Source organism: Odontesthes bonariensis, chromosome 18 (assembly GCF_027942865.1).
Source record: "Odontesthes bonariensis isolate fOdoBon6 chromosome 18, fOdoBon6.hap1, whole genome shotgun sequence".
NCBI classification, from domain to species: domain Eukaryota; kingdom Metazoa; phylum Chordata; class Actinopteri; order Atheriniformes; family Atherinopsidae; genus Odontesthes; species Odontesthes bonariensis.
The window spans coordinates 26,983,415-26,997,482 of record NC_134523.1 but is presented as its reverse complement, the minus strand read 5'-3'; the positions used below and the strand labels follow the sequence as shown (position 1 = coordinate 26,997,482).

General features: G+C 39.0%; 1 protein-coding gene across 1 annotated transcript in view; it reads left to right on the top strand.

Moving 5' to 3' along the window:
• The window catches only part of pkhd1l1.1 (PKHD1 like 1, tandem duplicate 1), an 82,468-nt gene that overhangs the window by 58,678 nt on the left and 9,722 nt on the right, over window positions 1-14,068 (top strand). Inside the window, exons 56-68 of the mRNA XM_075449038.1 lie at window positions 930-1,059; window positions 2,397-2,515; window positions 2,603-2,732; window positions 2,826-2,999; window positions 4,095-4,198; window positions 5,541-5,667; window positions 6,535-6,656; window positions 6,753-6,843; window positions 6,943-7,091; window positions 9,814-9,936; window positions 10,388-10,499; window positions 12,912-13,028; window positions 13,116-13,281. Coding sequence (XP_075305153.1) covers window positions 930-1,059; window positions 2,397-2,515; window positions 2,603-2,732; window positions 2,826-2,999; window positions 4,095-4,198; window positions 5,541-5,667; window positions 6,535-6,656; window positions 6,753-6,843; window positions 6,943-7,091; window positions 9,814-9,936; window positions 10,388-10,499; window positions 12,912-13,028; window positions 13,116-13,281 — 1,664 coding nt within the window. The remainder of the gene's footprint in view (window positions 1-929; window positions 1,060-2,396; window positions 2,516-2,602; window positions 2,733-2,825; window positions 3,000-4,094; window positions 4,199-5,540; window positions 5,668-6,534; window positions 6,657-6,752; window positions 6,844-6,942; window positions 7,092-9,813; window positions 9,937-10,387; window positions 10,500-12,911; window positions 13,029-13,115; window positions 13,282-14,068) is intronic.

Below are 14,068 nucleotides of genomic sequence, written 5' to 3'. Positions count from 1 at the left end.
GTCTAAACCAGTGTTTCCCAACCGGGGGTACGCAGAGGTACAGCAGGGGGTAGCACGGGGAGTTTTTATTTATTTATTTATTTATTTTTAAATATTTAAATATTTTTTAAAATTAGATAACAAAGGAAGATTATTTTGATTTAGTATTTATTCTATTTTGGTTAATTATTTATATTTCAAGAAAATGTTTTTTATTCTTATGTTGAATTCAACATAACAAAAAAAAGAGAGAGCGAAAGCCTGAGAATTTTATGTTCAAGTTAAGGAAATTAAATAAAATGATTTTCATGTAATAACCACTGTGTTGCTCTACTTTTGGAGAATCATCGCACGCGTTGTATGTGTGAGGGGGTACTCAGGCCAAAAAAGGTTGGGAAACACTGATCTAAACCACCATCTTTAAAGTGTCCTGATCAACAGTTCTCCAGCTTTCTGAATACTTAAAGATACAATTTAAAACCGGTTCTTCGCCCAGAGGAATGTGTTTTTTCTCTGTTAAGCCACTTAACTCTGAGCTATGAAGCATTCAGGCAGGAAAAAGGCTCCTAACTCAAGGGATGAACCAGTGTTGTGTCCACACAGAACAGACAACTTAGCAAAGAAGCCATTTTAAACTGGATCTTTAGGCACTTTGTTCCCAGCAGCCTGTCACAGAGACACATCATTTGTTCCCATTTCTTTAGCTGCATGTGTGAAAAACAGCAAAGATAACACAGTCTGACAGACAGAAAACAGGATTTCTGCAGCAACAAGGTGATTCCCAAAGAGCTGTTAGCTGAAAACTTGGCATATCTCAGCATGGTGTGCAGTGTGTCCTTAAAACATTTGAGGAAACTGGACAAGTGGAGGACAGAAGAAGAAGTGTCAGGCCTAAAGAACTATCTACAGCAGATGAACAGGATCTGAAAGTGATGCTCCTGCCCTTTCAGGGAGGACGGCTGATAGCCGGATGGAAGGACGAGCCGTTCAGAGGTCAGCTGCACATCAAACTGAGAGGAAACCACAGCAGTCCCGACTGGCTGCTGCCAAACGGACCCAACCAGGGATCCAAAGTCCTGGGTAAGAAAACGCTCATTTTTTAATAGCATTGGTGTCTTTTTTTTACTGGATTTCACAAGAATAGTTTAAAATGTTATGATCATTGCTGAAAAACATCCAGCACATTAATGTTCCTACCAGAGAAACCGTCATTTTAGCATTAGCAGTTAGCATTTTAGTTTGTACTCTCCATCCAACCTTTCACTGGTTTCCATGTTTTGTTTCTCTTTTTTCTCTCTTTTTTCTCTCTTTTTTCTCTCTTTTCTCTCTTTGTCTCTCTTTTCTCTCTCTTTCTCTTTTTCTCTCTCCTTTTCTCTCCATTTACTCTTACTTTTCTCTCCCTGTCTCTTTTTCTCTTTTCTCTCTTTTTTCTTTTTTTTTCTCCCTCTTTTTCTCTCTCTTTTCTCTTTCTCTCTTTTCTCCCTCTTTTTCTATTTCTCTCTCTTTTCCCTCTTTTTTTCTCTTTTTTCTCCCTCTTTTCTCTTTCTCTTTCTCTTTTCTCTCTCTTTCTCTTTTTCTCTCTCCTTTTCTCTCCATTTACTCTTACTTTTCTCTCCCTGTCTCTTTTTCTCTTTTCTCTCTTTTTTCTTTTTTTTTCTCCCTCTTTTTCTCTCTCTTTTCTCTTTCTCTCTTTTCTCCCTCTTTTTCTATTTCTCTCTCTTTTCCCTCTTTTTTTCTCTTTTTTCTCCCTCTTTTCTCTTTCTCTTTCTCCTTTCTCTCTCTTTCTCTCTATTTTCCCCCTTGGTTTCCATGTTTAACACGGTTGTCTCCATGAGCAGTCGGCGTGTTTCTTTGTCATTACTGAATGCTTTGGGGTTCATTCTCTTTAGTCATCTGCTTTTCTACGGTGGCCCTGAGGTGCAAAACACAACAACAGCATATTAGACTAAGACACAACCTCACAGCAGAGGAAACAACAAGACAGAAGAACGGCGTCGAACCTTCAGGAGATGTTTTCTGAAAATATAATATAATATATCATTTCTCTTATTTTTCATCGTGTGTTTCCTGAAAATCTGTCTTATATTTGTGTTTTTTCTTGTTTTCTACTTGAATTTGCCATACTTTGAACCTCCAAGGCCACCATACTTTTCCACTCTGATAGTTTAAAAGATGCTTCTTGGTTTGTTTGTTTGTTTATATTCAAAACAAACAATGAGAATAAGCCCAACATATACAGGAATAAATGCCAATAAGAGATGCGCAAACACCAACAGTCAGAGTAACTAACACGAGGAACGCGGTGCGATCCCACAGCTGATGCTGATGAAGCTTCATCCACAGAAGCTTGGGTTGTGTCCCGCTCACCGTGCTATAAAGATGGTTTCTGATGACTTTGTCCTGTGGGCTGTCCTCAGGTGTGTTTGGCACGTTGGAGCTGTACGGGCAGCCTCGCAGCGTTTACCACACCAAGCTGGCCGCCACCGCCGCCGCCGGCTCCATCACTCTGACTCTGAGCCGGCCCGTGGACTGGCAGGTCTGCGAGCCGCCGTTTTACCACCTTTTTTTTTATTCTCATCGTTTCGAACGCCTGTTTTACACCCTGCGTCTGTTCTGTTTGCAGGTTGGAGATGAGCTCGCCATCTCCACCACCAGCTACAACGCATCAGAGACAGAAAAACGTCAGATCGCCGCCGTGTCGGCCGATGGCCGCGTCCTGACCCTGAACCAGCCTTTGGGCCACACTCACATCGGTCAGCTGCACTTTTAGGGAAACTTTAAGCTGTTTAAACTGTTAAACTGAGAGGTTTCCAGAGGTGTTTACTCCTTTTTCCCTCCGTCTGCAGGTGAGACTCACTCGGTGTCTGGAGCATCTTTCTCCTACACTCTGGCAGCTGATGTCGGCCTCCTGACCAGGAACATCAAGATCATCGGTGAGGAGTATCCGGGCATGATGTCCGAGTCGTTCGGAGCCCGGCTGTTGGTCGGAGCGTTCTCCAGCTCGGGGATCGACTTTAAAGGTCAGCGGACCGTCTCTCAGAGCCCGATTCTGTTGGAATTAACACAAAATATTTAAATAATGAAAATTAATCTGATCCTTTTTCCTTAAAACTGTCACAGGAATCTATTTCCTTAAACCAGGTTAAAAAAAAAGTCTGTGAATCATCAGAACTCCTGATCAGAACTGAAGTGGAAGAAAAGATTTATGAAAAAAAAGTGGAAAAAAATATTAAAATATGATGTTTTTAGGTCGTTTTTAAAGGGGGCAAAAACGTTCCTTTTCAGAAATTAACGAGTTTTTTTTTTTTTTTAAATCAGGCATAGCAAAAAAATGAAAAATCCCTAAAAAAATCAATGTTGTTGCTAATCATTGACATATCCCAGACCATAATTATCCCTACTCAATAATTCCACTTTGCATTCCAAATTTTGAAAATACTGGCACCTAAAGGCTTAAAATTTGGGCTAAAAAGTTCAAATTGGCATCTAAAGGGTTAATTTTTTGATAGATAATTGAAAACTTGGTAATTATGATCAGAACTGAAGTGGAATAAAAGATTTATGGAAAAAAAGTGGAAAAAAAGTTTTAAAAAGGGGACAAAAATGTCCGTTTTCAGAAATTAAGGAGTTTTTTTTATACACAATGAAAAATTGCATTGTACATGATGTGTGTTTGAAATTCGAAAAAATAGTCAAAAATGCATAACTGGACCAAATATGATGAGTATCACCATTTCCAGTGTGAAATTAGAGGAGAAAGTACACCCCAAGTGGAGAAAAATGTCCCCTATCAGGGATTAGGGTTAAATAAAGATTTCCTTCCTCCATCTGTAAAATTCCACAACGTGAAGCTCATTTACAGATGTTTGCACAATGAATCCAGCACATTATTTTCTACTTTATCTTATCCTTGTGTTGGCATTACATTACAGTGTTCATCTGTAGTATACCTGTTGAATAATGAGGAAACAAACACACCAGATTTAAGATAATGTTCAGACTCAATGGAAGAAGGTGGAACTGAGAGAAGCGCTGATGGTTGTGAGTCTTAGATGATTCTGCACCAGTGGAACTCAGAGAATCCTCCTTCATTGTTTGATCTTTTCATCCTGAAGGCAAAGCTCAGATCAGGAACGTGGAGTTCTTCCACTCCGGTCAGGAAGGCTGGACCGACTCCTTCGACCCACGCTACTCTGTGGCCTTCCTCAACCTGGGAGAGGTACAGCGACACACACACACACACACCACTTAATCTACAGGTTTCCACAGCGTGCTGTTACATTCAGTTAAATTCAGATCTACAAAACTTTATTAAGCCCTGAAGGTAAATCATATCCCTGCAGTATTAATTATTATTAAAGATCAGTTGTTGTTTCAGATAACGTAATAAAATAAGAATCAGCTGACAAACATGTAGAAAGCTGAAGTGCAGCAGAGAGGAAGGTGTGGTAGAAACCTTCAGAGGTCTCCATCAGTGGGTTGGGGTGTTGTTTCTGTAGCTTAGCAACAACTGAGCTGATGATGTCACACATAGCGTCGACAGGTAACAACATGGACAGAAACTTCTATACATACTGAAACTGTTACCCATTTATCTTGGCACTGCCCTATTGTCCAAAGACTGTGGAGTGATATCTGTAACTTTATCGCTAACAATATTGATAATGAGTTTAATTTATCTTGGAGGAGTGTATTGTTTGGGCTCCCTGACTTTAACAAAACCAAAGAAAAAGCCAACGTAACTTTTATTGTCAACCTCGTAATTTTAATGGCAAAATTTCATATCCATAAAATATAAATTCATGAAAAAAAAAAATTTTCTTGCCTTTCTCGGTGAGCTCAGGCAGTACATGACCTCCATTAAATTCTCAAACAACCAGAAAGCGATCAAGACCGTTGATATCTGTGAACACTTGAATATTTTATTGTGACCTCTTTTATCCCCTAGGGTTAGGGGATGTTTCATAATATTGAAATGTTTCATGTGTAATGTAAAAAAAAATTCAAATAAAAGGAAGTTTTAAAAAAAATTTTAAATTTAAAAAAAAAACATGGACAGAAACTCACAGCCAGCAGCTCAACATCTGGGGTGCAGAGATTCAGGATTACAGCATCTGTTGTTAACCAGCTCTGTGATCCTCCTCCTTTCCTGTTAGCTCTCTGTCTGCAGTCTCTGTCTGCCCGGATAGTCTTAAAGCTGAGCAGAGAGCCGTTAGAGCTGTTCCTGCAGCCAGGTCTCTGCCTGATATTCCTGCCGTGTCCTCATCAGGGCTCCAAGCTCGTCCGTTTCATCCTCCAGTGATCTCACATTTCCCCTTATGATCCAGGGAAGAAATGCTTTAAATTATTAGTGAAAGAGTATTTGGACATCAGAGTAACATTAGAAATCCAAGAAAACCAGATCAGCTCTTAAGAAAATAACTTCGATCGGTGGTTGAAAGTTTGGAAAAACGGTCCTCAGAACCGAAACTTATTCCACCCGAATGCATCTCACGGAGATGGAAGATCACGTTTTTATTTGTGAATTTACTGAAGACGAGTAATCCGTTCTGCGTTGGAAGGTTTCCGGAGACGAGTCGTGCATTCAGGGCTGTGCTTTCCATGACGGCTTCTCTCCGGCGATCGGCGTCTTTGGGACGGAGGGACTGAACATTTCTGATAACGTCATCCACCACACAGTCGGAGAAGGTAAGAAACCTGTGAGCTTGTTATTGCTTCACACGCAGTCAAAGTGACTGCAGAGACATGGGCTGTGTTCGAAACCGCATACTGCATACTACATACTGCATACTGCATACTGCATACTACATACTGCATACTACATACTACACACTACATACTCCATACGGCATACTGCATACTACATACTACATACTACATACTGCATACTACATACTGCATACTGCATACTACATACTGCATACTATATACTACATACTACATACTACATACTCATCAATTAGACAGTATGCAGAGCGTTTACCCACAATGCATTTCGCTCCTGCCCGAGCCAAAATCAGCCGGCCTGAAGCTGATTTCTCTTAAGCTCTAAACTCTGTAAACTTTAGCAACATTTGAAACATTTTCAGGCGAGAAAGTAGTCGTTTAGATCCCCAACGTGTTGAAAAACTGCCAAAATACCGGCTATTTACAATTTTGTTCCCACGAATTCGGCGCTACTAAAGCTAGCCGCAGTGATCAACGCACTTCCGGTTATTTTCACAAAATAAAATACCCGTTGTCTTTTATCATAGGGAAAGCCATTACGATACAATTGGTGCTTTTGTTTTGAAAACAGGAAGTGAACCTACCCTCGTTGTAGCTAGCTTGAAACTGCCATTTTGACAGGAAATGACGATCGGCGACGTCACGTTACGTTGCATCTTGGGTAGTTTGAGTATGAGTAGTAACCTCATGATGCATACCCAACATTTCGGAGAATCTAGTATGCATCCGGGAAAAAAGTCAGTATGAGTAGTAGGAGTAGTAGGAGAAGTATGCGGTTTCGAACACAGCCATGAATTCCCCTCCTGCTACCATTCGCCGTGCTTGCAGGAATCCGGATTTGGGGCAATAAGATAGCACTGAGGAGGAACCTCGTGATGTTGACACTGTGGCCGGGATCGTACCAGGACAGAGAGGAGCCCTTCAACTTTGACTGGAACGCTGCCATCGAGGTGCGTCCTCCCTAAATACACAACCAGCCACTTTGAATTTAAATCTGTATCCCGAAGCGTAACGATCTGGACCGTTTGTCTTCTTTTCTAAATCAGGTCAACGAGGGGACCAACGTCGTGCTGCAGCATAACATCGTGGCGGGATTTGAGAGAGTGGCGTACCGCATCGATGGCGAACCGTGTCCGGGTAACTCAAACCTGTATGATAAAGGTCATCCACCTGAAAGTGTTCCATATGAAGCCGTGAAAAGGACTAAAAGAACACGTCTTTTTTCTGCTTGTGTAGGGTTCTCGAATGACAACGAGGCCTGGGCTCATAATGAGGCTCATGGCGGTCTGTACGGAGTCTACCTCAACAAGGACGGTTTGCCCGGCTGCAGCTTCATCCAGAACTTCTTCATCTGGAAGAGCTTCGACTTCGGCATCTACTTCCAGGTAGAAAAACAGACTCCGATACTTGATTCTTTACTCAGGGCTCGTGACTCGTGATTAAAGGCAGTCAAAGCCCCTTCTCCACAGGTCTTATGACCCATTAATATCTTTATTGATAACAAATATCTTTGAAAGTCATGAGGTTGGACAAACAAATTAACAATGTCATCAGGACTAGTTTTTTCCAGCTGCGTCTCCTGGCCAAAGTTAAAATGTTTTTAAGTCGTCATGACCTTGAGAAAGCCCTCCATGCCCTAATAAGTTCAAGGTCAGACTATTGGAATGCACTTTATGTCTGCGTCTCCCAGTCTTCTCTCAGTCGCCTTCAGCTGGTGCAGAACGCTGCTGCCCGTCTTTTAACCAACACCAACAGACGTGTGCACATCACTCCTGTTCTTAACTCCCTCCATTGGCTTCCTGTCCTTTATAGAACTTATTTTAAACTTTTAAATGTTTGTTTTTAAAGCTCTTAACGGCCTCGCCCCATCGTATTTATCTGAGCTTTTAACAGTCCTGGTAGAGCTCTGAGGTCAACAGATCAGTTTCTGCTGGAAGTGCCCAGGTCAGAATACAAACCCTGGGGTGAGCCTTTTCCCAAAGCTGCCCCCAGGCTCTGGAATAAGCCCCCCGTCCAGCTGCGTCTTATTTCTGAGCTGGGCCTCTTCACATCTAGACTAAAAACCTACTTATTTAGGATGGCTTTTAATACCCAGTAGCAGGGCTGTAGTACTCGAGTCCGGTCTTGGACTCGAAACCGGATTTTTATGGTCTCGGACTTGTCTCGGACTCGCTGGTATTTGACTTGGACTTGTCTCGGTTTCGGCCACTGGTCTTGCCAAATATGGTTCTTGGTCTCGACCGAGTCCAGGCGTCTTTATTTATTTCTCATTAGCGCACATCTAAATAACAAAATGATACAATATTGTTTTTCCAGGGAAGGCATAAACCAACCATAGGAGTACACTGGTAATACTGGTCATTCTTGTCTATATCTGGAGTGAAGCTATATTGTAATTTAGTTGCTCAAATGCTCAGTACTAGTACCAAGCAGTGGTAATAGTAGTGGATTGGTGTTTGTATCAGTTGTAACTATAGGTATCACCTTATATCATTCTGTTTTCTTTAGATTAGATTATGTGATATCAAGGGGAATGGTTATACTTACAAATCCTGGGTGTTGTGACACTATTTTTGCTTTTAGATCAACAAATAATAACCAAAAATTATTGACTTTATACTGTCATGCACACAACTTGTTCTTTTCTGTCCTGGACTCGGTCTTGACTCGGACTCGAGTCTTTTGAACTCGGTCTTGTCTTGGACTTGAACCTATTTGGACTCGGTTTTGACTTGGTCTCGACCGGTCCTGGTCTTGGACTTGTCTTGGACTCGACAAAGGTGGTCTTGACTACAGCCCTGCCCAGTAGTATGATGACACTTTTATCTTATTTTATCTTAATCGATTTTGTTATATTTCATGCTTTCACTGTTCTTTTATTGTTTTTATTTGTTAAGTATAGATATATTTGTTATAAAGTATTTTTTTTAAAAGGCACCTGAATTGAGGACATTATCGCCTACACTGCCTCACCTTCAAATTGCATCTGGCGTACTTTTAGTATTAATTTTTAGTATTTAGTAGTTTAGTATATAGTTTATTATTTAGTATATTTATTATATTAGTATATTATATATATATTATATTTTTATATTATAGTATTATATATATTGATATATTAGTATATAGTTTTAGTATTTTTTTATTAGTTTTTACTTATTCTTCTCTTTATTTATTACCTGCTGTACTGTAAAGCACTTTGGTACACCGTAAGGATTGTCTCTAAAGGGCTGTATAAATAAAATACATTTACATTTACATTTACATTAGAGGAGTGGTGTATTTGTCAGTACTTTGTAACCGCTTAATATGCCGAAAGATGAGATGAGGAAATTAAAGGAAAAGTACACACGTTTCAGGTGGGATTCAGATAACTGAAAGCCTTTGATTTCTGGAGGTACTTTTGTTCCTGTCCCATAATTTTTGGAGCCACAGGAGACCCATCAACCTTTAAGACATACGATAAAGCTTGGTTAAAAACAGCATGTGTTTATTTATTATTTTTCCACAATAAAGTCCTGAGTTTTCTGGGAGAGGAGTGTAAAATGTCCTGATTTCTGTCATCAATTAGATTAAATAAAAGTCAGAGTCAAATTTATTTGTAGCACATTTCATGTACAAAACAATTCAAAGTGCTTTACATAAAATATAATTGCTGCAGGGAGTGTAAGAAGCATTAAAAATACATAAAAGAAGATAAAGAACATAAGAAAAACACAAATTACATCATTAAAGGTTATTTCAACATTTTCATTGGACTTTAGACTGTTGCCTCTTTCATTAAAAGAGCTAATGGTGCAACAAAGTGCCGGTTGTATTTATCATCCGTTAACCTCCACAGAGAGTATATTTAAGTTGTTCATGCTACATCTGACATGTTTAACTTTTCATTCGTTGGAATAAATATCCCCCACGGGTCTGTTTGTGTAAATAAAATGTTTAAAAATGTCAGGTTTGATTAATAAGTTGTGTTATTTACCTTATTTTTATTTATTTTTTAAATCTACAAAGGTGTAGATAGTATTAAAGATGCAGATTAATGCAAATTAATCCAGATTATTCACAGAAGGTGACCACAGATCCTCCTCTCCCTCTGCCCGTAAACAGGTCACCATGAATGTCAGCATTTCCAACGTCACCCTGGTGGAAAACGGGATGGGCGTCATGCCTCTCATCTATGGCCCGCCCTCTCTGTCGCACGCATACGCCGATAAGTCGGTTCAAGTTCAGGTAAGAGGATTCATTTTGACTCTCTGATGTTTGTAGCTCAGGGATGTCCAAAGTCGGTCCAGGAGGGTCGCTGTCCTGCAGGTTTTCAAGAATCAAGAATCTTTATTGTCACTATGCAGGCATAATGAAATTTAGTTCAGGAGCTCTTGGCTTTGGATACACAAAAGAAATAAGGCACACAGTATAAGGATATCTAGACAATATGCAAGAGAATAAAAATAGTCAAATTTTAAGTAAAAAAGTTCCAGTGCAATCCGATTTTAGATGTTTCCCTGCTTCAGATCAGTGCATCATCAGCATAAATGGAGCTCATTTTAAGGTGCTGAAGGAGGGAAAGACCTAAAACCTGCAGGTCAGCGACCCTCCAGGACCGGATGTGGGTATCCCTGTTGTAGCTCCTCAGTTCGGCCATTTTTTCCGGGTTTATATTTTCCTCGTTTTTTTTCCCCAGAATTCCTGGATTGTTGGCAGTAGCCCGAGCTTCAACTGTTCAGACACTTTGAGCTCCATTGACTTTAATCTGGAAACCAGCTCCAGTCATCGAGCTCCCAGACCTCCAACAGGTGGAGTAGAGACGTGTTTATGTTGCATTAAATTAGTTTTTTTTGTATAATTTAACCATTTAATTCCTCTGCTTGTGGAAAAGAGTTTGCATTCTTTAAACAAATAAACGCTTCTCTCCTATAGGGGTGTGTATTGGCAAGAATCTGGCGACACGATACGTATCACGATAAAGGGGCAACGATACAATATATTGCGATACTGTAGGAACAACGATATATTGAGTTTCTTTGAAAGAATTTAATTGTAAGAAAACTGTAGCACATAGTACACACAATAATGCTATATTCTTAGCATCAGCTTGCTGAAGAAATACAAACATTTGCAGGATTGAAGAAAAAACATATGTAAACAATGTTATATTAAAGGTGTAGATATTTTAAGATATCTGCTTAGAGGTTCACAACCAGTGAGAAGATCAAAAGTATCAAAAGAAAATATGGTCTCTATACCTTCAAAGGTCATAAGACTTTTTCTGTCTGTTACCACAGAGAAATTAGTATAAACTCTCTCTATAATCAAATATGAAAGTGCTTGTAGGGTTCTTAAAATATTAACAAAAAAAGTAAACTGTTATTGACAGTTAAAGACAAATAAAAGACAGTACTGACTGTGTTATCTTGGTTGCTAGAGTTGAGGTCGCTGGTAGTTTGGAAAAGTTAACATCTTGAATAGTTTGTTGAGCAGGATCCACTCGTTTCACGTTAGCCTGTAACAGACATGGGGACTCAAGTCACAGTGACTTGGAGTCGAGTCGAGTTGCTGTTTTGATGACTTGTGACTTGACTTGACAAAAAATAAAAGACTTGAGACTCGACTCGGACTTGAAAGTTAAAGGACAAGACGTTTTTTTTTTACATTGGGCCCTTGATTTCACATTATAACATGATGTTCTACTCACCCCTGCTTGTTGTTGAACATTTGGAGCTGTTCCGAAGATATTCGCGAGGCGTCTGGCTGCTCTCTTGAGATATTCGGCCATGAAACGGTTTCCTATGGGCAACGTTATACAGGCACAAACTATGCTGTTTATAATTTATTAATTACTCTACACTAGCACTGATAACGTGGAGGTGCGTCGCTTACATAAAAAAATCCGGGTTACTGTAATTTTGAATTTTTGTCGTAAAGTGGGTCTGTGGGCTGTCTGTGGTAGTAGCACGATGATGACGTCAGTAACACCCACCCGGATTTTTTTAAGTAAGCGACGCACCTCCACGTTATCAGTGCTAGTGTACAGTAATTAATAAATTATAAACAGCATAGTTTGTGCCTGTATAAACTTGCCCATAGGAAACCGTTTCATGGCCGAATATCTCAAGAGAGCAGCCAGACGCCTCGCGAATATCTTCGGAACAGCTCCAAATTATCAACAACAAGCAGGGGTGAGTAGAACATCATGTTATAATGTGAAATCAAGGGCCCAATGTCAAAAAACCGGTCTTATCCTTTAAAGACTCGGCACTTGACTTGAGACATGATGACTTGAATGACTTGAGTGTTAAGCATCTAGCATAACTTTGAACTTTGTTTGTCATTTGAAGATCATTCTGACCAGTAAGTGCTTGTCAAATTAGCTAATAATATCCTGTTAGCCTAGTCGGTAGTTAGCTAACGTTAGCTTGATATGATACGGGGTGGACAGGTTGGACACGTTGGCCAATGATGTTTACTGACAGTTACTTATATCTTGTCTTTTCACTTTATTAAGATCAGATTCTGCAGGTAAAATTGCAATAATAAGGTGACTTTGACTTGACTTGATCAAGAAAAAATGACTTGGGACTTAATTGAGAGTTGAAAGCTAAGACTTGGGACTTACTTGAGACTTGAAAGCTAAGACTTGAGACTTACTTGAGACTTGAAAGCTAAGACTTGAGACTTACTTGAGACTTTAAAGCTAAGACTTGGGACTTACTTGAGACTTGAAAGCTAAGACTTGAGACTTACTTGAGACTTGAAAGCTAAGACTTGAGACTTACTTGAGACTTGAGACTTTCTTGAGACTTGCACGTGTCTGACTTGGTCCCATCTCTGGCCTGTAATGCTACATTGCCGTGGTGTCTCGCCAAATGTGCTCGCAAATTTGTAGTATTGCCTGTGTACTTGACTCTGGCAGAGTTGCAGAGTTTGCACAGCGCATGGCTCTTGTCGTAGTCGTAACTGCCTTCCTTTGTTTTGAAACCAAAATATGCCCAAACATCAGCTTTAAAAGCTACTTTAGCCTCTCGTCCTCAGCCATCGCCGGTGAACTGTTACATGTTTTTGTGAGAACTGATCTCGCGGGATTTCATTGTTTCTTTGGCGCCGACTAGTGGCCGGAGGTTTAATTGCAACACAAAAATTAACAAACACCGTGAATATTTGCATGTTAATTGTTAATAAAAAACAATTCAATTTCTTACTCTCCTCAGGAGGCAGATCCGGCATCTGCTGGCCAAACTTTCAGTCTGGACACAACACCGCTCCAGCGAAGCCTCATCACCTGAACATGAACTACAACGCTATCAAAGGCCTGATGAGAGTCACGGGTGGGTTCAGGCTCCATAGGGGGGGTTTTAAAAAAAAAAGCCCTTTGTGCCGTTTTGCATCACGTTCCTCTTCCTCCCTTTTTTTAGACACGACTTTCGTCAATTTCCGCGACGTCTGCTCCGATGAGATGAACTTCATGTTCCTCACCAACCCGCTGAACGAGGACCTGCAGCACCCCGTGCACGTCTCAGGCATGAAGGCGGTCGGCAGCACGGAGGACGCCAAAGTCTTTGTTCACAGGGCTAACGTGGGGTCAGTTGTTACACGTCTACGTAAACCCCTTAAACCTGAAGGAATTCACTGAACCTTTTCTGCTGTTTTTTGTTTTTTAAACAAGTACATGGAAGAGGACGTATGTTAACGGAGGACGATCTATGAATAGAATAGGGTTAATTGTTATATTGTAATTTAATTAGTATATATGCTATATATTTATTTATGGGGATAGTTTTTTATTTATATATATATATATATATATATATATATATATATATATACATGTATATATATATATATATATATATATATATATATGTATATATATATATATATATACATACATATATATATATATATATATGTATATATATATATATATATACATACATATATATATATATATATATATATATGTATATATATATATATATATATACATGTATATATATGTATATATATATATATATATATGTATATAGATGATACCCAGTAGTATGATGACACTTTTATCTTATTTGATTTTGTTGTATTTATTTATTTTTATTTGTTTTTACTTATTCTTCTCTTTATTTATTACCTGCTGTAAAGCTTTTGGTACAACATAATTATTGTTTGTAAAGGGCTGTATAAATAAAAACATTTACATTACAATTACATATATTAGAAATTAAATGTAAATATCTAAAAAAAATATTGTAATTTTATTAGAAATATAAATATATTCATATTTACATTTATATTTACAGGGATATGTGTGTAGTATATATTTATTTTGTGATTATATATTTATTTAAATATTTAGGAAGTGTAAATATGGCAT